This window comes from Eptatretus burgeri, chromosome 16, assembly GCF_056783735.1.
Source record: "Eptatretus burgeri isolate ZD-2024b chromosome 16, Ebu_testis_v1, whole genome shotgun sequence".
Taxonomy (NCBI): Eukaryota; Metazoa; Chordata; class Myxini; order Myxiniformes; family Myxinidae; genus Eptatretus; species Eptatretus burgeri.
Genome location: NC_140976.1, coordinates 13,879,500 through 13,906,431, shown reverse-complemented (window position 1 = coordinate 13,906,431; position 26,932 = coordinate 13,879,500). Strand labels below are relative to the sequence as shown.

The 26,932-nt window shown below is 44.3% G+C and overlaps 1 protein-coding gene across 3 annotated transcripts in view; it reads left to right on the top strand.

Annotated features, from left to right (window-relative positions):
* Positions 1-26,932, top strand: part of LOC147010558 (uncharacterized) — a 73,864-nt gene that overhangs the window by 35,506 nt on the left and 11,426 nt on the right. For all 3 annotated transcript variants that reach the window (XM_085860416.1, XM_085860414.1, XM_085860415.1), the window contains exon 2: positions 13,968-14,329. Coding sequence is in view for 2 of the 3 variants with exons in the window: in XM_085860414.1 (XP_085716540.1) it covers positions 14,208-14,329 (122 nt within the window). In the remaining variant the exon portion in view is untranslated. The remainder of the gene's footprint in view (positions 1-13,967; positions 14,330-26,932) is intronic.

Sequence of the window (26,932 nt, the reverse complement as noted above, 5' to 3'; positions counted from 1 at the left end):
CCTCACTTTGGCTAACAACCTCCGATGTGGTACCTTATCAAATGCCTTCTTGAAGTTTAGATATACTATGTCCACTGCCTTTCCATCATCCATCTGATCAGAAGCTGCTTCATAGAACTCTCGAAGACGATTTGTTCGACATGAACTACCTTTGGTAAAACCATGCTGACAACCTTTAATTAGTTTGTATTTGTTTAAATGGTTCCTCATCCGGTCTTCAATTAATGTCTCCAACACCTTCCCCACAACTGAAGTCAAACTAACAGGTCTATAGTTTCCCAATTCTTCTCTGGATCCTTTCTTCAATAATGGTGCTACATTTGCTACTCTCCAATCCTCCGGTACCTGTCCTGACTCCAGGGAACTAATGAAAATATCCATTAACATCTCGCTTACTTGCTCAGCCACCTCCATCAACACTCTCGGGTGCATGTTATCTGGACCCGGAGCCTTATCTTCTCTTAGATTACCTAGCTGTTCCTTTACTTCCTCCACTCCAACCTGGATCTTGTGTAAAAGCCCTTTCTCACCTCCTTGATAGATACTCTCAGCTATTGGCAATTCTCCTGACTGTTCTTGTGTAAAAGTTGAAGAAATATACCAGTTTAATAAGCCTGCCATCTCACTTTCATCACGAACCACTTTCCCGGTGCTATTCCTCAATGGGCCCAGACTGATCCTAACTTGTTATTTTCCCCTGATATGTTTAAAGAAAGCCTTGTTATTATGTTTAATATTCTTAGCCATGTCCTTCTCATACTCTCTTTTGGCTTGTTGAGTTATTTTCTCAACTTGTCTCTGTTTACTCAAAGTTAAATAAATCTAACTCCACTCCTGTTATTTTAAACCCAATAAATGCCTTCCGCTTCTCATCAATGGCATTCCTTATCTCACTGCTCAACCACCCTGGACTCTTTCTACTTCTAGTTTACACTTCATTGGAATGTACTTACTCTGCACTCTACACATTTGGTCCTTAAAGGTTTCCCATTTCTTTGATGCTGATTGTCCTGTTGTTAGAATCTCCTAATCTACATCACACAATTCTCTCCTCATACCCTCAAGGTTTGCCTTCCTGAAATCTAATAGCCTTCCCATACTATCCTGAACTCTAACCCTTGACAGAATTTTGCACACACAATGTTATGGTCACTTGCTCTGAAATGGTCCCCTACTTCCACCTCCTCCACCATATTGGGATCGTTACATAAAAGAAGGTCAAATACTGCACTCCCCCTCGTGGGCTTATCTACAAACTGGGTTCAAAAGCAATCATGGACTTAAACTAGGAAATCCTCATCTGCTCTTCCCTTTCCCTGTTGCTGGACACAATCCATCCCTGGCAAGTTAAAATCCCCCATAATCAATACTCTTCCCTTACCACATGCCCATTTGAATTCTTCATGTCCTCCTTCCTCCTCTTCCTTCACACCCAGAGCCTTATAAAAGCATCCTTCCAGTATCTTATTGTTTTTATCACCTTTAATATCTACCCATACAGAATCCTCAACATTTATTCCTTCTTTATGTCACCCCTTTCTCTTGATGCAATGCTGTCCTTCACCCAGATTGCTACTACTCCTCCTATTCTCTCCTTCCAATCACACCGATACACCTTGTAGCCTTCTAATCCTGTCCTCCAGTTACTCTCCTCCTTAAACCATGTCTCACTCACTGCAACTCTATCATACTCCTCGCTATCTACTTTGGCTTCAAGCTCTTCCATGTTATTATTTAAAGTCCTGGCATTGGTATACGATATATTTAACTTTTCCCTTCCTGAAATTCTATTTTCATACCTTGCCTTACTCATCACAATTGCTTCATCCGTTCCTTCCTTAATAGCTTCCCCACCCTCCATTAACCTGAAATGAATCCCACTGCTTATTGAATGTATAACCTTCCTACCTTCACCATTCATCCAGCCATTGGTTTAGGTCTATTGCTCTGCTGATAATTTCTATATCATTTCCTAATCTTGGGAGAATCCCAGAAAACACTGTAGCTGACCCCGAGTGACACCAGCTATCTAATGTTCTGTTGTTTTGTTGTTTTCACCTTATATTACTCTTTTTTCACGATTGGATTTTATTGGTTAATGGAAGATGGAGATTCACTGCCTTGGTGGCTGTCTCAACGGCTTCAGGTTTTTCTGCTATTGCACATGTTGTTCGGTGTGTGTTCTTCATTCGCGGAAGTTATTTCCAAGATGGCGTTATCACATACACTCGCCGGTTCTTGCTGAAGCTGAGTTCCGATGGTATTGGTGGTGTTACGTAAAGAGATGTTGTGAACTTGGCATTTTATTTGAGAATGGTGCTTTCAGAATTAAGAAGAAAAAAAAATGAGGTTCTCATGGTGGTCTTCGTCAGTGGCTTAAACGTATAAACCACAAGGTACCCCTTCCTGTTTTGACTTTGATTCTTTCTCGCTCAATGAAGAACTAAACTGAACTGGTTGCCCAACTGAAGTTTGACTGGTACTATCGGACCTCGCATGTAATGTGTTTCACTGAGACATGGATTGGTGAAAGGGATGACGTGTCCTTTGATGGATTTGAGATGATTAGGGCCGATAGAGTCGTGTCATCTGGAAAGGCCAAAGGTGGCGGGTTATGTATGCTGGTGAATTTGAATTGGGCCAAAGATTTTATGGGATGTGAACGGTATTGTTCCAAGGACGTGAAGGTACTGATGTTGTCTTTCCGTCCCCTCTACCTGCCAAGGGAAATTAGTCAGTGCATGATGATGCCGGCGTACGTACCTGAGCCGAACTTTAAGCATGCATCGGAACAAACCACTGAAAGATACAATAGGGTGACCGCCCGTTCAGTGGATTAATCCATCCTGATTCTTGGGGACTTCAATAAATGTGACATCGGTCAGGAGCTTCATCATCAGGAAGTGAATGTTGCTACCTGTGTTATCAGGCCGTTGGACCAATGTTCACGCAACATTGAACTTGCTCATGTGGCAAAGTATGTTCCTGCGATTGGGCGATCGGACCATAAGGTTGACCATCTACTGCCGAGGTATAACCAAAAGGTGAAAAGAATGCCGGTTCTGTGCAACAGGATTAAAACTAGAACAGTGTAGGATAATGAACGTTTGAAGGGCTGTTCCCGATGCACAGACTGGGATGTATTTTTATACTCATGCGAGGACTCCAATTAACTTACTGAGACAATCACTGATTGCGTGAAGTTCTGTGAGAACCTCGTGACCACAGAGAACACCATACTTATGTTTCCCAGAAACAAACCTTGGGTTACCGCTGAAGTGAAGGCTTGTTTGATGAAAACGAAACTTGCATTCCTGCAGAAGGGTGACTGTGCCCCTAGGGTGGCGAAGAAAGAACTGTGCTCTGTCATCGGCAAGTACAAACGGTCGTACAGGGATAAGATTGAAGAACAACTACACCATGGTGATGCTCGTTCGTAATGCTTGGAGGGGACTCAGAGACATACAGTATGATGGGTATGAACGAGAAGGGGAAGGATGGTAGATCGCCCATTCATGTTCCCGATTCCAAATTTGTGGATGAATTGGGTGATTTTTATGCCAGATTTGATGTTCCAGGGAACCTGGTAGAATGTGAAACCGTCTGTGTGGATCAAGATGCTCAAGTGCGTGCCATCCCGGTCATTTGTGAATCGGGTGTCGTGGGTTGAGTATAAAGAAGGCTTGTGGTCCAGATAGCATCAAGTGTTGTATTTTGAAAGAGTGCTGTTTTGCACCGATTGATGTTTGTATTTGATCGTTTCAGTTATTTTTTTTTTAGCTCCTCATACTGTTCCTATTTGTTGGAAAAAGTCCGTTATTATTCCTGTGCCAAAAAAAAATGTTCACCCAAGGCAGCTCAATGATGATGGACCTGTTGCCCTTACCTCCAACCTGTGTCATAATGTATGGAGAAATTGATGTTTCAGTTTATAACATTAGATGTAGCTCCCAAATTGGATCCTTTACAATTTGCATTCAAAACAAGACGTGGTGTCGAAGATGCATGGCTCAATTTCCTTCATCTAATCACAAGGCACCTTGACAAGAATGGAACCTATGTTCGTGTATTAGTATTAATTAATTTTTCGTTAAGTCTTTAACACTATGCAACCACTTACCATTCCGAAAGTGTTGAGTGACCTGTGCCTGAACCCTCATATCATACTCTGGGTGGAAAGTTCTTACTACAACGTCCTCAACAAGTGAAGGTGAATGGTTGTTCATTCGAGTTATCATACTTGAATACTGGTGCTCCATAAGGCAGTGAGTTATCACCTCCACTGTTCAGTCGGTACGCCAATGGATGTGTGGCTCTCAAAGAAGTGAGTAACTTTATTAAGTACGCGGATGATACCGCCATTGTTGGCTGTCTTTCTGATCAATCGTGCTTCGTATTGTACCTTGATGGGTTTGGCACATTGACTAAGTGGTGTGGGGACTTTTGCCTCACTCAGAGTGTGTGCAAAACTAAAGAGATGACTTTAGATTTTAGAAAAGGGAACAATCATGAACATGAGACGGTAAAAGACAGAAAGACCACCGACCTGAGGTTCTGAAGAGTCATGTAAACCTGTACTAACCTGTTCCATGGTCGGGATGTCGGGGACTAAACCGTCTCCCCCACCAGGTTTTTTTGGTGAGGAGGGTGTTTAGATATGGACACCCAGCATGATTAAAAACAAAACCTGTCAAAGGGTGGAGGAGCTCCTTGTGAGCCAACGGCCATCCATATCTAGTACCCAACTGTGTCTGCGGACATCCTCCCGCAGTTGGGTTACTTCTTATTAGGAGGTTGGTGGCAGGATTTGCACTCCGGCCACCGAAAAACCATTCATTCCGCATAACACAAAAACACAAAGAAATCTGAAAACCCACTCCGTGGGAGTACCTGCTGTGCAGCTTCCCTTCACAGGGCAGCTCACCAGATTATGGGATTGGGGCAAAGCCTTCGGGACCCCCAATCTTTGATGATAGGAGGGAAACCATGGGGTAACATTCCTGGGTCAGATTGCGGGAGAGTGTGTCGGAGTGGTGCTGAGGTGTCGCCCACCAGACGGCGGACTCCTTGGGTTAACCTGAGGCCGTCCCTTCGGGTGGGTGCCTGGAATATCATATCTCTAAGAGAGGATGATCACCTGTCTCTGTTATCATCTGAGCTCAAGCGTTTGGATATCGGTATTGCAGCTCTCTCTGAGGTTCGGAGAATGGATTGCAGCGAGATCATGGTGGGTGGTTACACCGACTATTGGTCTGGTCACTCTGATGGTTACCATGCCCAAGGAGTTGCTGTAGCTGTGTCCAATAAGCTGACTCCAATGATAATCGAGGTAACACCGGTCAACAAGCATATTATGAGACTAAGGATTCGTCACTCCTTGGGTGCCATTTCCCTGGTCACTGTTTATGCTCCGACTGAGGAGAGTGATCTCACCGTGAAAGATGCATTCTACGCCACGCTCGAGTCTGTGGTTGATCAGTGCCCCAGACGAGATACACATCTCGTTGATCAATGCATCGACTGGAACTGAAAGGGATGGTTACGAGACGTGTGTTGGTCCCCATGGGTCAGGAACTATGAACCAGAATAGCACTAAGTTCCTTGAGTTTTCAAGAAGTCATGGACTTAGGGTGGCCGGTTCATGGTTTCAGCGCCCACAAGCTCATCGCTGGACTTGATATTCCAACGCTGACGGTGTGGCAAAGGAGATTGACCATCTCGTTGATGGTTGCAGGAGGATGATCCAGAATTGCAGGGTCTACCGGAGTACTCAGTTCCTCAATACTGACCCACCGGCTTGTTGTAGCAACTCTGAAGTTGCACCTTAAATCCGGGAGAATGGTACCATCCCAGCCTCGGCTTGATGTTGGCAAGCTCAAGGATGAGAGGGAAGCTGAGGAGTTTGCGAACAAGCTGAGTGGGGATTTGGGGGGTCTGGGTGCTTTGGGAGGTCCTGAAGAGTTGTGGAGTGCTTTCAAGACCACCGTGCTTGATGTTGCCGGTGGATGTCTTAGAACTCACCGAAGGACAAAGAAGAATTTTTTCTCTCAATGGACACTGGATACCATTGACCAGAGTCGCAGGGCCAGGCTGAATGTCAGAGCTGAACTGTTCAGGGAGCTGAGGCATAAAACTGTAGGTGCGTTAAGGGTGGCCAAGGAGGCCTATATGCGAGGAATCTGTGAGGGGGTAAAGCATCACCTGTGGTCAAGTGATTCTCGTCCTGCTTATAGTGGAATTTGCTCATTGCATTCAACCAAGCCCATCCCTCGGTGTACTGCAGTTAGAGCAGAGGGTGGTTGGCTCTTGACAGAGGAGTCCGAAGTGAAGGCCCGCTGGGCCGGTTACTTTGAGCGGTTGTACCAGGCTGATCCACCAGCTGTCGAGTTGGACGTCAGGGGTGTTACAATCCCTGTTGCTGACACTCCAATCAACTGTGGTCCACCTTCGCTTGTGGAAACACGGGCTGCGGTGAACCGGTTGAAAGGGGTAAATCTCCAGGGATCTGTGGCATCCATGCTGAACTTCTCAAGGCTGGTGGAAATGCTGCACTCGTGTCGATGCATGCAGATCTTTGCTCTGCCTGGAACACAGGCATCATTCCAACTGACTGGAAGAGGGGCCTTGTTGTCCCTCTCTGGAAAGGGAAGGGTGATCGCCAAGACTGCAACAACTACCGAGGGGTGACGCTGCTCTCAGTGCCGGGCAAGGTCTTTGATCGGATAATTAATTATTGATAGGGTTTGCCACCATCTGCTTGAGCACCAGCGTCCAGAGCAGTCAGTCTTTACACCAAAGAGGTCAACGATTGACCGTATCCTTGTTCTTCGGGTCCTCACTGAACGCAGACGAGAGTTTCGGCAGGGGCTGCTTGCTGCCTATGTTGATCTCTGTTAAGCGTACGATTCAGTGATCGGGATGCCCTCTGGAAGATTCCAGGTCTTTGTGGGGTGCCACCAAAACTGATCGATCTGATGTCTCAACTCTACTCTGGTACTGAGAGTGCTGTGAGATGTGGTGGTACCATCTCTGACTTATTTCCAGTTGTTGCTGGAGTTCGTCAGGGGTGTGTACTGGCCCCCACACTTTTCAGCACTTGTATGGACTGGATTCCAGAGAGGATGTCGGAGAGATCAAGCTGCGGTGCATCGTTTGGGAATGTCAATATCTCTGACCTTGATTTTGCATATGATGCAGTCATCTTTGCAGAGACTTTAGATATCCTTTTAGGGGCCCTCGCAGTGCTCAATGAGGAGTCGGAGCCGTTGGGATTACGCGTTTCCTGGGTCAAAACTAAAATCCAGGCTTTCAATGACATCTTGGATGCTGCTGTCTTGTCTGTGCCTGTTTGTGGTGAGCATGTTGAGGTCGTGGAGAGATTCACTGATCTTGGCAGTGATATTCATGTCTCTGCTGGCTGTGAGTCAGAGGTCAATAGACGTCTGGGTCGGGCCTGGGGAGTCATGGATTCACTGAATAATGGGGTGTGGTGCTGCCCATACCTGTGCGGGAGGACGAAAGTCCGAGTCTTCAGGTCGTTGGTGCTTCCAGTCTTGCTCTATCGATGCGAAACATGGACTCTGAGCAAGGATCTGAGATGGAGACTTAATTCCTTTGGTACCAGGTCTCTTCGGAGAATCATTGGCTATCGCTGGTCGGACTTTGTGTCCAACGAGCGGTTGCTGAGAGAGACTCAAATGAGATTTGTTACCTGGATAGTCCGTAAGCGTCAGCTGCGGCTGCATGGACATGTGGCTCGATTTCCTGATGCCGATCCTGCTCACCAGATTCTCTCAGCGAGGGAGTCTCCTGAGTGGAGGAGGATAATGGGCCGACCACGTGCCTCGTGTTTGCAGCAGGTTGATCGGCATCTCAAGGAGATTGGGATGGGCCAGGCATCTGCCTGGGGGATGGCCAGACGGAGGACCCTGGAGTACCGGCGGAAAGTGGACGCAGCAACACGCTGCTCTGGCGCATGCTCCCATACCTGATCTGACCTGCTTGCGGTGAGAGTGAGAGACCCAAAGACTCATCCTCATCTTGGGAGGTACCAATGATCCTAAATGCCTTGGTTTCCCCAGAATGAAGCCGAGAAAGGTGAGAGGCAGGAGCACCAGCCCAGAGGGGAGAGCAGCAGTCTATCAGGCTGCGACCAAAAGCTTTGTCCATGGTCAGGAACTCAGGTGTGCCAAGGAAGGACTTAGCGTGACAAAAGTATTGATAATATGCTAACTTTTGATGAAAATACCACTGCTGCTTCGTGTTTTGTCATTTAATTTAGCTTCCTGGTACAGTTACCTCAATGTGCGGAATAAGTCATGACTGAGAAAAGTCATTACACTGGCATTTAAAGTGGGTGGGCCTTCAACCAGTATGCAGTCTATATTTACAATCATTAAAAAGGAAGTCGAACCATGTTTGCACTGATGAACATTACTTCTTGAACAGACTTTTTGAAAAACTACCATCAGGGAGATGCTTTCATTCTACACTTAAGAAGAACATTTTCAAAAAGTAATTTGTACCAATGTGAAATTCAAGTATTAAATTAAAATTCTTATCCATTTTGCTGTTTAGTCCATCTTCCATATTTACCTCCACCACCGAAGGTGGATGCAGGTTATGTTTTCACCCCTGTCTGTCTGTTTGTTAATTGCCGGAATCCTTCGGATTTCGGCAATTATGTTGGTCGGTTGTGTGTCTGTCTGTTTGTTTGCGTGTTTGTTAACCTCCGCCATCTAAGATGGACGGAGGTTACTGTTTTCACCCCTGTCTGTTTGTTTGTTTGTTTGTTTGTTTGTTTTTGTGAACAGTATTACAGAAAAACTCCTCGAGGGATTTCGACGAAACTTGGTGGGAGGATTAGGTATGGTCCAAGGATCATGCCATTTGATTTTGGACTTGGTCGCTATGGTGGCCATTTTGAAAAAATATTTGAATTTTTGTTTTTGCATTTCTACATGTTTTAAGTGATTTCCAACCCCCCCTCTCCCAAAAAATAATTGTTAGAGGAAAAAAAAAAATTTGCAACTTTTTTTCAAAAAAATTTCGATTTTTTGGGGGGGGGCATTTCTCCATGCACGTCGATCTAGTTTAGTTTATTCAATCGTGGTTCAGTCGAGTGTGATCCGTTTTGGCCATTTTGAAAAAAAAAATTGATTTTTTTTTTGCATTTCTACATGTTTTAAGTGATTTGCAACCCCAAAAAATTAAAAAAATTGTTCGAGAAAAAAAAGAAAAAAAAATAGAAAATTTTGCAACTTTTTTTCAACTAAATTTCGAATTTTTTTTGCATTTCTACATGTTTTAAGTGATTTAGCCTGGTGTTGGCGCAGTGGTTAGGGCAGCGGCTTGGGATCCAAAAGGTCCTGAGTTCAAGCCCCGTTGGGCCACTGAATTAATACACCAGGGGGTTGACTCAGCCTGTCATCCTTCCGAGGTCGGTGAAATGAGTACCAGTGTACTGGGCCGGTGTATACCCCGGTTAAAATAGGTGTACCATATCCTTGTGTCGTAAGAGGCGACCAGGGTTGTGTCAGGAAGGGCATCCGGCGTAAAACATGTGCCAAATCACTTATGCGGATCATACGGATGATCCGCTGTGGTGACCCCGAAAGGGAGCAGCCGAAAGAAGAAGAAGACATGTTTTAAGTGATTTCCAACCCCCCCCCCAAAAAAAAATTGTTACCCCCCCCCCCAAAAAAGAAGAAAAATTATTGTTTTTTTGCATTTCTACATGTTTTAAGTGATTTCCAACCCCCCCCCAAAAAAAATTGTTCGAGAAAAAAAAATTTTATTTTGCATTTCTACATGTTTTAAGTGATTTCCAACCCCCCCCAAAAAAAATTGTTCGAGAAAAAAAATTTTTGCAACTTTTTTTTCAACAAAATAGATTTTTTTTTTGCATTTCTACATGTTTTGAGTGATTTCCAACCCCCCCCCCCCCAAAAGAAAATGTAGGTGAAAAGAACTATAGCTCTGTCAGCACTGTTGACATCATATTTAATGAATAAGATATAAGGTTCACTTGAGTGACCCAGCAGTATTGGCGGCGGAGGTTTTGCATTCTCCCGAGTGCTCCCCCTCTAGTTGCGGCTGATTTTGGAACTTCAGGTGGATATACCCACGTAAAATCAAATTCTGTCTCAAGGAATCTAGTTATGACGAATGAATTGAGTATGTAAAAGTTAAAAGTAAAAGGGAAAGTTGCAAAATATAACTCTGAGCACCGTTGACATCAAATTGAATGAATAGGATACCAGGTTCACTTGAGTGACCTCGCAGTATTGGCGGCGGAGGTTTTGCACTCTACCGAGTGCTCCCCCTCTAGTTTACCCTGTAGCAGCCACACCGTTTCAGCGATCATGACCAAACTGGGTACAGACGTCGGCCATGGTCCAACTTAGACACTTGTCATTTTTGGTGAATCTGGGTCAAAGGTCAAGGTCAAGGTCACAAAAAACCGAAATTCTTATTTTCGCAATAACGTCTGCTAAAATGGTCATATCGACTTCAAACCAAATCCAAAATGTGCATCTTCCAATTCTGCATCCAACCATATGTCTCATTGGGGTGTCATACCAACACCCTTCTTAGCGGTCGGGGGTCAAATATGTGTGTGTGTGTGTGTGTGTGTGTGTGTGTGTGTGTGTGTGTGTGTGTGTGTGTGTGTGTGTGTGTGTGTGTGTGTGTGTGTGTGTACGTATTGTTGCAGGGGTGCCCGGCACAGGTTAACCCCCACGACTCAACCACTGAGGTTGGTCAAAAATTTCAAATTGCGATAAAAATGTCATTTCAAGTCAGATTGACTTCCAAGTTATGATCATGACCAAACTAAGTGCTATAACTCATTAAACAGTAGCACTATCGACTTATCAGAACCAAATTGATTTCCAGGTTTTTTTTTTTCAGAGATCATGGAGATATGACAAAGTTATTCCGGCAATTCCTTGCTCAACGAGCAATTTCATTTGTTTGTTTGTTTGTGAACAAGATATCTCAAAAAGTTGTGCATGGATTTGGATAAAACTTGGTGGGCAGGTCGGGTATGCAACAATGAAGAATTGATTCGATTTTGGTGAAGGTCCGGACCAGATCCGGATCCTGCAATTTTTAAATTTGATTCTTCATAATTGAAAGATAGGCCTAAAACGATCTATAGCATGATATATCAAATATTTATGCACAGATTCAGACAAAACTTGGTAGACGAGTTGGTTAGGTGACGAGAACAAGCCAATTAGATTTTAGTTCAGGTCCGAAAGCAGATCCGGCTTTTCAGTGGGATACAAAACGAAAACTGTTCAGCCTGGTGGAGGTACCTGCTCTTCCAAGTGACCTTCTACTTTGCCTGTTATTCTTATTGATGTTTTATGTTTCCACGTGATATTTTGAACTTACAATGTCACTGAAGAGGAATTTCCCTGGATATGAGACAATAAAGATTATTATTATTATTGTTGTTTTCGATTGACAGTATGCTTGCGATCCTAGGGTCCTGAGTTCAAATCCCACTCTTCCGTTGAATTAATACCAGGTGGGGTTGACTCAGCCTGTCATCCTTCCGAGATTGGCAAAGTGAGTACCAGCTTGCTGGGATGATTGAGCCATTCGAGTGTACTGCGTCGGAGTGGCGACCCATCCAGGATTGTGCCCAATAGCCCAGGAGACTGCTTCAGCAGCACAGAGTACAGAGTCTGGTCCCAATGGATGGATGGATTTACAGTATAAACTATAAAGTATGAATGCATTTTATTGAGACACCCTGTATGTCGTTTCCAGCCTGTGGCACATTCTTCGCAGGGGTGGGTGAGTTTTCTGTTGTCACTACAATGCAAGTATTTAATTCTTTGCAGATCTGAAACTTTTAGAAAGGAAGAAGTTTTTTGAATACCTCTTGAACAGTGTATGTGAAAATAAAAGGTCAAGAGAACGGTGGATTTTTTTTTTTCAGACCAAATTAACAGGTACTTCACGTCACGTTTCACAGCATGCTATACTAGGCCAGCTTGGCATTCCACTTTTACAGGCAGTTACATATTACCCAAGAGAGTACAGTGTCAGATGTTCCCAGCATGTCTGCAGGCCACGACCTAGTTACCCACCTTGGCTATGAAGACACAAATCTGTTTTATTTCATGAATGCAATTAACATTTGTGTGTTACATAAGGTTAGGGTTGGCCTTTTGATTGGTATGGATGAAATCAACAGGGTGTTGATCAAGGTTTGCTTTCTGCTGTGTGAAGCAAGGAGAAGCTGACTTTTGGGGGTTAACATTTCTTCGGAGAAAAAGAGGGTTAACGCTCCGAGGGTTTGCTCTTTTGCTCTAGAGAGGGGTTAATGCCCAAAACGTCAACTTCTTCTTACATCCCACGGCGGTTAGCATGTCTCGATCAACATTATGTTTATTTCGTCCATTATTCTACTTGTCCACCGATGCAGATCGACACCAGCAAAACTTGTCCTTCAATTTCTTGATTGGAGTTTTGGTTGAAATTAGTTTACAGGATATGTTGAGATGAGATGAAAATTAGTTGTTGAAACACCACAACTGAAATGAAGTCTCTCTGCTGGAGGCAGAAACACATGTCCACGACTGAACTTGCACATTTCCTCTTTTGGAGCCTCTCTCTCCCCCTCCCACCCCCCCCACACCAACCACCCCCCCCCAAATCCCACCCACTTATGCCTTACTTAACCAGCCAGCAGTATTGTTTTACTCAAACAAATAAGTTCAATGCTCAGTGAAGTTCACATAACGAACTGAGTCGTCATCATCCGCATGCGGCATGTGTCTGTGGGTTTGTGTCAGTTTTGGCAGGGGCGCAGGAGTACCGCTGATACAGTGCCCCCTGTAGGTTAGAGCAGGAATTTGTAAATTGTTTAGGGTGCCAGCGATAGCTTGTCCACTCTTCACGAAGGACACCATAGGATCTTTAACGTCCACCTACTAATTCCGGAAGATGGGACACCAAGTTTAACGTCCCTCCAAGGGATGGTAGACGCATTGCCTCGCCCTGCGTACGAAATACCAGGATGACATTTCTAGCTGGGCAGATATTCGAACCCAGATGAGACAGCTCAAATTCGACAGTCGAGTGCATATAACACCCCGGCTAAAGCTATCCTGCAAACCAACATTGAGAAAGGAATCCGGTTCTATAATCTGACTTGATCCCTCTTGGGATGTTCTTGTGAAACAACTGATTTCATGAAATCTCTCAGAAAGATTCCAGACTAATTAATGTGCAACAATTACAACCCTTTGTAATTTTTTTTTCCACCATCTTCATAATATACTCTTTTGATATAATATTCTAATGTCGAACATATTCCTGCTCTTACTTGCGACACAAACCAACCGCCGTAACATAACCGACAGAAGAATGTGACTTGCTTGCTTGAGGGCAACATGGCCTTTGGACCCCACTGAAAATACGATGAAGTGGCTTTTAAATCAAAGGCAATATTTAATTTTCTCGGTGGTTTGTATTGTGCACCAGGTGTGTGAGATTACCTACTGGTTTGAAAAATCAAAATTTGATTTTCACCATTTGTCATCTGATTTAGTGCAGATTAGTCCTTCAAACATTCTCTCCAACTTCCTTGTTTGATAGGATGGTGCAGAGCACTTAACTTTGAGCTGTCTGGTCTGGAATTCGATCCTCAACCAGATTACAAACTGTCAGACAATGCATCACAAAGTCTCTTGAATGGACATCAAGCTGGGTGTCCCGTCTGTGAGCATTCGTTGGTGGCCATTCAACATTCCACCGTGTCTTTCGCAAAGAGTAGACGATTGTCGCCGACACCCTGAACCAATTATAAAGTCCTGTCCTTATGTGCAGGGGCACAGCCACACCTTCATAATGACAAAACCAGGGAGTTGAACTTGTCAATGAATACGCATTGTGCATTCACCAATTTCCTTTCTTTGTTTTTCTCTCCTCACCCTTGTTTTCCACAGCACCATTCCATTATTTGATGCACCCTGAGCTTGACCGAGGTCTGGACAAGTCTATATAATCTCAAAGAAAGAAAAAAATTCCATTCAGAGGGAAGCTAATAAGGCAGAAGTGGAAGATTGGAAGGGGGAAGTGATATGAGGGAGGAAACTAAGGACAGTAGGGTACCACATTCAGACTAAAACCAAACTGAAGACACAGAGCCAAGCACAAGAAAACATCAAGGTACCAAGTTTGGGGTCATGGTATCCCTTTGTGGGGAGGAACAAAGCAGGACTGGGAGGAGGAGTTCCAGGAGTTCCAAGCAGTGGGTGGGAGAAGGAAACACAAGTGCTGAAACTCCAACATCTCAACCCCTTGCCAAGTAAGAGGATGAATGGGATTTCATAAATAATGGATGAATGAAGAAGTGTTCATTTGGTTTCATGAAAAATATAACTGCATGGGTATATAAATGTCTTGTGGCTGAAAAGAATAGCTGGGTGCTCGTTTATGTATGTGCTCGTGCATGAACATGATAGGTGCCAGTGCTGAGAAAGAACTGAATATTTTTGAATGAAAGTAAGACCCATGGAAGAGAATAATTATATTTGCTGTAATTTTATATATACATACAGTATATATATATATATATATATATATATATATATATATATATATATATATATATATATATATATATATATATATATATATATATATATTTGGGCTGCAAAAGTAAGTATTCAGTAAGGATTACGAGTGGAGTGTGTGAATGCCGGGGGCAAACAGTTTGAACATTTGAGGGATTAATATTATTGGGAATTCGCGCCCGCCGGCGTGCGGACGGCCACCTAACTCGAATCGCGGCACGTCGCCCACCCGACGGACAATTCAGTCGTGACCTCACCTCACGGGTTTAACCTCACCACGATCGTGCCAATTGCCCACCCGTGCAGGATAGGGTTGCTCGCCAAATTCGATCGACCCAAGTACCTGCGCGAATGGTCGACCGGGCGATCGTACCACGCCACAGGCCGACTCCGGACACGAACCTCTTAAGCGGTCCGTTCCGTGCTACAGTGATAACCGAGCGGTGTTATCGTCGGCCTTGACAGTTCCGATTAATTACCGGGATGTTGAACCCACTACGAACCCCTTACGTGAAGCAAGATGGAAATTCAAACGAAGGAAAGGATGCAGCGAAACGGGGAACAAGTTCACACAAGTACGTTTAATAGCACACGCAGACTAGCACGGAAGGCACGTATTTACAGTCATACAATTATGCACAAAAAGCAAATGTAATACAACCGACTAACGCGTACACACGGCAATACTTAAACAGTTCTACTTATGGAGACTGGCGCCACAAACACGCATACAAAACCCCGAAAAGAAAATGGTCACTTCCCTTTGGGCCGTCGAGTCCTCCTCCCACGACCGTCGGCGTAGTCGCGCTTGGCCCCGACTCCGTGCCCTGGCGTGGTCGGCGAGTCCTCTCCGGCATGCTTCGCGCCGGCACGTGTTGGCCGCTCGACGCCACGGACAGGGTTTCCGGCGCTATCTCCGCGCGGATAAAGGGAGGGGGGACTCGATCGCGTTTCGCCCGCTATCTCGGTGCGGACGGGGTGGGGAATGGCAGGCGCTCCGTCCAGGGACGGCACCGGCAGGCTCGAGAAGCCCCGTGCACAACCGAACAAAAAGAGAAGAAGAAGAACCCGAACAGGCGGTGCACACACGAGACCAGTACGAAACGATTCCTGGTTTCGAGCTATTCTCTGGAACTCTCCGTTTTAAACGATCCCCCTAGTTTCGAGCTGCCCTTCAGTTTCGAACGATCCTCCGGAACTCTCTCTGTCCACGCCTTTTGTAGGGAGGTCCTTCCCCCTCTCTCCGCCCCGCGCCCCGCCCCGTTCGGACGCGTCACATCGCGCACCCGCCAATCGGGAGAGGACACGCCACCCCCCTCCTTCTCCTCACTTCGGTGGAGAGGGGAACGAGATTCAAGCGGGAAATGTTCGCGTGGGCGTTTTGGGCGGGAGATGCCCTTTCACGCACTGGTTGCTGCCACTCTGCTCCTCCATCCGTCTCGCGGAGATCGTGACCGCACGATGCTCGATGAACGGCAAGTGGTGAAGATGGTGGTAGCGCAGTTGTGGAAGGTGGCGTCGTGGCGTGAGTGGAGTGATTGTTGGCGTCGAGGTTGTTGGCGTCGTGGAGTGAATGGAGTGATCATGGAGATGTTGGTTGTGGCGATGTTCGTTGTTGGTTTGTGCACCAAAATAACAATAGGAAAAGAAAAAATGGCGAACTCAAAGCGTCGCAGCCCGGATAAATCACATAAATACCCTCTATACAACGGGTTTGGGCTCACTACACATGTACCTATGGAGATATCTCACCTGAGGGTCCTTTATGGTGTAATGCGAATTTCCACAGCCGTAACAATATGTTTATTATTGATATGTTTATTATTGGTATGTTATTATTGATATGCTTGTATAATCAATAAAATACGTTTTGTGCACACGTTTTGTTTTTCATTACTGTATACCTACTTTTGCAGCATATATATATATATATATATATATATATATATATATATATATATATATATATATATATATATATATATATATATATATATATATATATATATATATATATATATATATATATATATATATATATCTCTATCTATCTTGGTGTTGGCGCAGTGGTTAGGGCAGCGGCTTGGGATCCAAAAGGTCCTGAGTTCAAGCCCCGTTGGGCCACTGAATTAATACACCAGGGGGTTGACTCAGCCTGTCATCCTTCTGAGGTCGGCGAAATGAGTACCAGTATACTGGGCCCGGTGTATGCCCCGGTTAGAATAGGTGTACCATATCCCTGTGTCGTAAGAGGCAACCAGGGTTGCGTCATGAAGGGCATCCGGCATAAAACCTGTGCCAAATCACTATGCGGATAATAACAGTTTATCCGCTGTGGCGACCCCTAACGGGAGCAGCCGAAAGAAGAAGAAGATCTATATATATATATATATGTATATATATATATATATATATATATATATATGTATATATATATATATATATGTATATATATATGTATATATATATATATATATATATATATATATATATATATATATATATATATATATATATATATATATATATATATATATATATATATATATATATATATATATATACAGTGGGGAGAACAAGTATTTGATACACTGTTGATTTTGCAGGTTTTCCCACTTACAAAGCACGTAGAGGTCTGTAATTTTTATCATAGGTACACTTCAATTGTGAAAGACGGAATCTAAAACAAAAATCCTTAAAATCACATTGTATGATTTTAAAATATTTAATTTGCATTTTATTGCATGAAATAAGTATTTGATACATCAGAAAAACAGAACTTAATATTTGGTACAGAAACCTTTGTTTGCAATTACAGAGATCAGACGTTTCCTGTAGTTCTTAACCAGGTTTGCACAGACTGCAGCAGGGATTTTGTCCCACTCCTCCATGCAGATCTTCTCCAGATCCTTCAGGTTTCGGGGCTGTCGCTGGGCAACACAGACTTTCAGCTCCCTCCAAATATTTTCTATTGGGTTCAGGTCTGGAGACCGGCTGGGTCACTCCAGGACCTTGAGATGCTTCTTTCAGAGCCACTCCTTAGTTGCCCTGGCTGTGTGTTTCGGGTCGTTGTCATGCTGGAAGACCCAGCCACGCCCCATCTTCAATGCTCTTGTTGAGGGAAGGAGGTTGTTGGAAAAGATCTCGCAATACATGGCCCCAACCATCCTCCCCTCAATACGGTGCAGTTGTCCTGTCCCCTTTGCAGAAAAGCATCCCCAAAGAATGATGTTTCCACCTCCATGCTTCATGGTTGGGATGGTGTTCTTGGGGTTGTACTCATCCTTCTTCTTCCTCCAAACAGGGCGAGTGGAGTTTGAACCAAAAAGCTCTATTTTGGTCTCATCAGACCACATGACCTTCTCCCATTCCTCCTCTGGATCATCCAGATGGTCATTGGCAAACTTCAGACGGGCCTGGACATGCGCTGGCTTGAGCAGAGGGACCTTGCGTGCGCTGCAGGATTTTAATCCATGACGGCGTAGTGTGTTACTTATGGTTTTCTTTGATACCGTGGTCCCAGCTCTCTTCAGGTCATTGACCAGGTCCTGCTATGTAGTTCTGGGCTGATCCCTCACCTTTCTCATGATCATTGAGGCTCCACGAGGTGAAATCTTGCATGGAGCCCCAGACCGAGTGAGATTGACTGTTATCTTGAACTTCTTCCATTTTCTAATAATTGCGCCAACAGTTGTTGCATTCTCACCAAGCTGCTTGCCTATTGTCCTGTCGCCCATCCCAGCCTTGTGCAAGTCTACAATTTTGTCCCTGATATCCTTAGACAACTCTCTGGTCTTGCCCATTGTGGAGAGGTTGGGGTCTGATTGATTGAGTGCGGACAGCTGTCTTTTATGCAGATAACGAGTTCAAACAGGTGCAGTTAATACAGGTAATGAGTGGAGAATGGGAGGGCTTCTTAAAGACAAAACTAACAAATCTGTGAGAGCCGGAATTCTTTCTGTTTGGTCGGTGATCAAATACTTATTTCATGCAATAAAATGCAAATTAATTATTTAAAAATCATACAATGTGATTTTCAAGATTTTTGTTTTAGACTCCGTCTTTCACAGTTGAAGTGTATCTATGATAAAAATTACAGACCTCACGTGCTTTGTAAGTGGGAAAACCTTCAAAATCGGCAGAGTATCAAATACTTGTTCTCCCCACTGTATATATATATATATATATATATATATATATATATATATATATATATATATATATATATATATATATATATATATATATATATATATATATATATATATATATATATATATATATATATATATATATATATATATATATATATATATATATATATATATATATATATATATATATATATATATATATATATATATATATATATATATATATATATATATATATATATATATATATATATGTGTGTGTGTGTGTACGTATTGTTGCAGGGATGGCCGGCACAGGTTAACCCCCCCGACCCAATTTGTGGTGTCGGGCGGTTCACACCGACAGCCCTCGGGACGGTCAAGCGATCTTTCCTTAATAATAGGACACGTTGATCCTCGGAGATTTTAACATGTGCTCGAAGGGCATGGTGGAGGGCAGAGGAGCACGGGGAATGAAACGGATGCATAGGGGGTTTATCCTTGAACCCACTACAAATACACGAATACAATTTCTTCAAAATGAACACATTTACTGTATAATGAAAATATAACAAATATTTACAAAGGATGGTAATTCAAAAGGAAATGATAATCATATGGAATAAATAAATCGTACAGTCGAGGCACCTCTCACATGGACTCAAATACAGACAACGGGGAAACAAAATAAAAAGAAAAACCCTCCTTTTGAGTATACTTGTACTTTGCTTGGCCCAGAGCTGGTCCCTGTGGAACTTGGAATTGAGGCGTTTCCACCGGCATGTGCATGGCGCTTCTCTCGTAGCAGGACAAGCGTACGCCAGGAAATCCACGAGCAGCACTCAACACGAAGGCTCAGAGCCGCAGATGACATCCACGAGGCTCGGGGTCCATTTCACATGACTCTACCAAGAGCCAAAAAGCCAGCGTCTTGCTGCGTGCTGCACTCACCCTGAACTCTCCTCTCACGTGCGCTCTCTCCCTCTCGCCTCTCAAAATGTGCCAGCCGACTGAGTCCGATTGTTCCTGCTAATGCAAACCATTCAACCAGAAGGCACGTGATGTGATCGGCGTGAAAATTGAAACGTGGATTGTGACGAGCACTCCGCCGATCCCCATTGGACATAGTCCACACCAAAGCGTTGCCTCCAATACAGAGGCCTTGGCCCGGTGACAGCCAAACAGACAAAGATTATATGGTCAACATCAGTTAAACAATAAACGGAGCCACCGATCTAGATTTTGGGCTTACTTGCTCTCATCAGGATGGCACACTGATAAACATCTCACCAATGACGACCACAACTCACCTGACGACGGGATTGGGGAAAAGCCTTCAGGACCCCCAATCTTGGATGATAGGAAGAAAACTACAGGGTAACCTTCCCGAGTCAGATTGCAATAGTGTGTGTCAGGGTGGTGCTGGGGTGTTGCCCAGCAGAAGGTGGTCTCCTTGAGTAAATCTGAGGCGGTCCCTTCGGGTGGGTGCCTGGAATGTCCTTTCCCTAAGAAAGGATAATCACCTGTCTCTGCTATCATCTGAGCTCAATGGTTTGTACATCGATATTGCAACACTCTCTGAGGTTCGGAGAGCAGACAGTGGTGAGATCATGGCAGGTGGTTACACCTACGATTGGTCCGGTCGCTCTGATGGTTACCATGCCCAAGGAGTTGCTGTGGCTATGTCCAATAAGCTGACTCCAATGATGATTGAGGTAATATTGGTCAATGAGCGTATTATGAGATGAAGGATTTGTCACTCCTTGGGTGTCGTTTCCCTGGTCTCTGTATATGCTCCGACTGAGGCAAGTGATCTCTCGTGAAGGACGCATTCTATGCCATGCTCGAGTCTGTGGTTGATCAGTGCCCCAGGCGAGATACTCTTCTAGTCTTGGGGGATTTCAATGCATTGACTGGAACTGATAGGGATGGTTATGAGATGTGTGTTGGTCCCCATGGGTCTGGAACTGTGAACCTGAATAGCACTAAGTTCCTTGACTTTGCAAGAAGTTGTGGACTTAGGGTGGCCGGCTCATGGGTTCAGAGCCCACAGACGCATCGCTGGACTTGGTATTCCAACGCTAGTGGTGCGTCAAAGGAGATTGACCATGTACTCATGGATGGTCGTTGAATGATGGTCCAGAACTGCAGGGCCTACCGGAGTGCTCAGTTCCTCAATATTGACTACCGGCTTGTTGTAGCAACTCTGAAGTTTCAGCTTAAAATCGTGAGAATGGTACCATCCCAGCCTAGGTTAGATGTTTGCAAGCTCAAGGATGAGAGGGTAGCTGAGGAGTTTGCGAACAGGCTGAGTGGGGATTTGGGGGGTCTCGGTGCTTTGGGGAATCCTGAAGAGTTGTGGAGTGCCTTCAAGATCACCATCCTTGTTGTTGCCGGTGGATGTCTTGGAACTCACCAGAGGGCAAAGAAGAATTTTGTCTCTCAAGGGACACTGGATAACATTAACCAGTCACAGGGCCAGGCTGAATATCAGGGCTGAGCTGTTCAGGAAGTTGAAGCATAAAACTAAACATGCGCTGAGGGTGGACAAGGAGGCCGATGTGCGAGGAATCTGTGAGGAAAATAAACCATTTTCCTTTTCAACATTTCGCAACCAGCTGTCCCTGGACTCTGTATTGGTTTCTCCTGACAAGGTGGAGAGCTTGCTGTCAAATCTCGACTCAGATGCTGCAACCGGTCCAGACGGCATCAGCCCACGTGTCTGAAAACCTGCTCCTCTACTCTTGCTCACCCTCTCTCTGTTCTATTCACCCTCTCATTTGCTCAAGGTTATCTGCCATCTGCTTAGAAATCAGCAAACATTACCGCTCTGCAAAAAAAGGTGCAAAAACATATCCCTGCAACTGCAGACCAATCAGCCTTCTCCCAATCATCAGCAAGGTTGTGGAATCCATCATCGCTTCAGATATCAAATCCTTCCTCTTCTCCAATGGCTTGATTTCCGATCATCAATTTGGTTTCAAGCCAAGTCACTCTACCCTGGATACACTGCTTCTGCTCTCCCAACAATGGATGGAGGTCCTCAATCCCAGAAATAAAATGATATCAGAGCCATATCACGAGACATATCACATGCCTGTGACATGGTCTGGCACCCTGCCCTGCTCACCAAATTCTCTTCTGAAGGTATCAAAGGCCATCTCCACTCATGGCTCGCAGACTTCCTCTCCTGTCACAACCAACGTGTGGCCCAAAATGGAGTTCTTTCATCCCCTCTTCCTGTCCAGGCTGGAGTTCCTCAACACAGCGTTCTGGGCCCTGTTCTTTTTCTGGTTTTCATCAATGATCTCTCCGATTCTCTGGAAAATCCTCTTTATCTCTTTGCTGATGACTCCACCCTCTGTTGTACCATCTGTCATCCCTCAGACTGGCAAGCAGCAGCTTCTTCGCTCATTGCAGATCTGGGGAAAATCATAAAGTGGTCCAACACGTGGAACATGTCTTTCAATCCTGACAAATCTCACCCTCTCACTATGTCTCTTTGAAAGGACCGTCTGGAAATCCCCTCCATCAACTTTCTCAACAATCCCCTGGAAGAAGTCCTTTCTTTCAAGCTTCTGGGTCTCACTGTCTGTCATGATCTTTCCTGGAAAAGCCACATTTCCAACCTGGCCTCCAAAGCCAGTCGCCGACTGGGCATCCTCCGTCGTGCAAAGTCCTTCCTCGGCCCACCTGAGCTCCTGACCATGTACAAAGCTTTCATCCGCAGCCTGATGGAGTACTGCTCTCCCCTCTGGGTTGGTGCTCTTGCCTCTCACCTTTATCAGCTTCATGCTTTGGAAACCAAGGTATTTTGGATCTTTGGTATCTCCCACGGTGAGGCTGAGTCTTTGAGCCTCTCGCTCCCCTCACCGCAAGCAGGTCGCTGGTCTTTCTGTCTTCTACCATCTCCTCTCTGGTCTAGCCCCACTCCTGCTCAGTCTGTGATATGTCTCCTCCCCCCCCCCATGCCCCATATTTCCACAGTGCGCTCAAGGTCCGCCAGCAAACCCCTTCTGGTAAAACTACCAAAACCACGAATCACTGCTCAGTGCTCACCTTCACTCTTTCATTCCTCTTTTTTCCCACCTTTGTAATAAACTCCCACACTCCCTTCAATCCCTTTCTTCCCTCCAGGTCTTCAAAACAGCTGTTGACCACCACCTCTTATCTTACCCCATCCAAACCATGATCTTTTCTACCTCCGTTAATCCATCCCAAGCCCACCTCCTTCATATTCCATGCCTTCCTTTCTGAAAGTTCCCTGTCATGTAAGGTCCTGAAAGTCCCTGTAGTGTTCATCTTGTTTACCCTGTGTTCTCCACCTCATCCCTCTCCCTTCCACAGATCTCCTAATGTCTCTGTTCTCCACTGTTTTGTCCTTCCCTCTCCCACCCCTCTTTTCTCCTGCCCCCCCCCTTGTTGTGCATGGTGTGTTAGCTCTCATACGAGCCTCGACAATGTATACAAAAAAATAAGGTGGTAGAGCATCACAAGTGGTCAGGTGATTCTCATCCTGCTTACAGGGGAATTCGCACATTGCCTTCCTCCATGCCTGTCCCTCAGTGTACTTCAGTTGGAGTGGAGGGTGGTGGGATCTTGATAGAGGAGACCGAAGTGAAGACCCGCTAGGTCAGTTACTTTGAGCGGTTGTACCAGGCTGATCCACCAGCTGCCGAGTTGGATGTCAAAGGTGTTCCTCTTCCAATTGCTGACTCTCCAATCAACTGTGATCTAACTGAGAATGTGGAAACACAGGCTGCGGTGAACTGGTTGAAATTGGGTCAAGCTCCTGGAATCCGTGGCATCCATGCTGAACTTCTCAAGGCTTGTGGAAATGCTGTACTCATGTCGTTGCATGCAGTTCTATACTCTACCTGGAATACATGCATCATCCCAACTGACTGGAAGAGGGGCGTTGTTGTCCCTCTCTGTAAAGGGAAGGGTGACCACCAAGACTGCAACAACTACCAAGGGGTGAAGTTGTTCTCAGTGCCGGGCAAGGTCTTTGCTTGGATAATTCTTGATAGGGTTCGCCACCATCTGCTTGAGTACCAGCGTCCAGAGCAGTCAGGCTTTACACCAAAGAGGTCAACGATTGACCGTATCCTTGCTCTTCATGTCCTCACTGAATGCAGATGAGAGTTTCGGCAGGAACTGCTTGCAGCCTTTATTGATATCTGTAAAGCGTTCGATTCAGTCAATCGGAATGTTCTCTGGAGGATTTTTGGTCTTCGTGGGGTGCCAAAACTGATCAATCAATTTTGTACCACCAAAACTGATCAATCTGATGTCTGAACTATACTCTGGTACTGAGAGTGCTGTGAGATGTGGTGGTACCACCTCCGACTTATTTCCAGTTGTTACTGGAGATCGTCAGGGGCGTGTACTTGCAGGCGTGTGTTGCCTTTGTAATTCTGCTGTCGAAATCTTCTGTGATTGGGATATTGATACTTTCACCCCTGCACTTTGGAGGTTGTTCATGATGTCACTGACAGATGTTTTAGGGTTTTCCTTCACAGCTCTGATGATTTTCTGTCATCAACTGCAGTTCTTTTCCTAGTGGTTTGTTTCTTTTTCAAGATATTCCAGATTGTTGCATTTGTTGTTCCCAATTTTTGTGCTATGGTTCCTGTTAAATAATTCTGGTCTTTCAGCTTCCACATTGCTGGCTTTTCTTTCGTAGACAGTTATCTGGTCGTCAAGCTGGTGTATGCCTTCTGAATTTAAAGACAGACTCGCAAGGAAAAACTAAAGGCTAAAACCAAGACAAGTCATTCACAGCTCTCTTATGTGTGAACAATCAATACAACAAGAAACACCTGAGCAGCAAGAAACACTTGTCAATCATTTGTTTCAATACCTTTGCTCACCTGAAATGGGGGGGGGGGGGGGACTGAACATTATTTTGTGCTGTTGTTCTTCAATGGTAAAACATATTTGCATAGAAATACCAAGAAATAAAAGCTGACTTTCTTTCTGTACTCTTGACTTGTATTCATCTTTCGATCTCAAATACAAATTTATTGAGTATATAGCAATAACAACAAATTTGACTTTACTATTCCAATACTTATGGAGGGCAGCACTGCATACTAAGTGTACAGTATGTGTGTATATCTGAAAATCAGAGAAAAAAACAGGGCTGACCTGATCTCTGCCAAATTTTCCATACATGTTGGTGGTACCCAGGGTCAGGTCAAGGACACAAATAAAACTACAACAGCAATCGTCGAGTGCATAGTCTCACCTCGCGCAGTCATTCTGAATAAATATACCATCGTTAACTGAACACGCTACTATTATGGCTATTGCTATTATGGCCCAAATACCTGTATCGTCCGTGCACCCTATTATGTCACATACATTGCCATTATCCGTAGCTTTATTGATTATTAGGATATTACCAATCACTTTTGTGCGCATTAAGGCTAAATTGCATCAATGAAGGTGGATATGAAATAAATTTCAAACTATATTTCACATGGCTAGTTGATCAAATCTTTGAAGTTTTGCATCGATCTGTTAAGTGGATCTGGAGAAGACTATTTTTTTATTTTGACATTTGCATTTTCAATCCAACATTATAAATATATGTGGAAAAATTACAGGCCCAGACCAGGAATCAAACCCAGGTCCTCTAGCAAACCGTACCAGTGCCCTGCCATCTGAGCTATCTGGGCGATCCACCGGCTGAGCAATGCAATTCTTGCACATACACTAGTGCCACTCTCTTTCCCCCACTGCTTCAGGGGCACTCGCTGCCAACCATAGGAGCAGCGAGGGCCTGCTCACAAGAGGGTCTTCCCCCTGTGGGAGGACACATCCATGTCCGCTATTAATCACCACAGGGGGTGTAGTAATATAATTAGAAATGAACAGGATAGAACCAACATTATAAATACATGTGGAAAAATTACAGGCCCAGATATGGCCACCAATCCACCAATCAATCCAATATGGCCACCAGACCACATGCTCAATGACGTCATAAATTTAATTCTTCATTCACATCAGGTCGTAGATCAGATATATGAAGTTTCAGATTTTTTGGATGAGGATTTCGATTCAACCAATTATGGCTGGAATACCATTTCACCGATGACATCATCGTTATCACCCTATATACCCCATGGGGAGTTTATGACATACGCAAAGTTTCAATTTTTTTCGTTGCGCAATTTTTGAGAAAAAGATGTCAACATTTTTTTTCCTTTAATCCAATATGGCTGCCATACTATGTGACCTATGATATCAGGGATATCAATAAAATATTCTCCATGAGGAGTCTCTCCTATGTTTAAAGTTTCACATCGATCAGGTAAGCGGTTGCAGAGAAACCATTTTCAAAAGCGAAAATATAAAGATGCGGACACACGGACATGGACGGACACACACACATAGTTTGTCGTCGAAGTGTCGTCAAAGTTGGTGATAAAAAATGTAAATACATAAAAATGTAAAGTACAAAAGCAAGTAATAAAAAAACGTTTTTTTAATGTAAAAGGATGTAAGGATGGTATGCCAAAAAGTATGTAAGCAAGGTAGGGATAGTCACAAGAAATTATCATGTGAAACCATCCCGACACCTTCCTTTGAATAACGGTGGTTTGCCATTGCCAAAGCAGTTTCTTGGTGAGGGTTATACTGGGTGGTTTGTCATTGCCTTCCCAGCAGTAGTTACAGTAGGAATTTGGAATTTGTTTATGGTACTGGCAATAGCTCACCTACTCTTCGTGAAGGACACCATGGGATCTATAACGTCCACCAACTAATGCTCAGGCGAGACAGCTTTGAGGCGAGTGAGTGCACGTACCTCTCGGATATATACTGTGCCTATAGAAAGTCGACACCCCCTTTCAAATTTTTCACCTTTTGTTGCCCTACAGCCTGGAATTAAATAGCATTAAATCAGACTTTTTACACCTTTATTTACACATCGTAACCACCAACTTCCAAATGGTAAACAAATTCAACAAATTTCAGAAAATTAATTAAAAATACAAAACAAGAATATCTTGATGGGATAAGTGTCCACCCCTCCCCCTCCCCCACCACTGAGTTAATACTTGATGGAAACACCTTTGACAGCAATTACAGCTGTAAGTCTGTTGGGAAAGATCTCTACCAACTTTTCACACCTTGATTCTACAGTATTTGCCCATTCTTCTGAACAAAACTGTTTAAGCTCAGTGAAGTTGC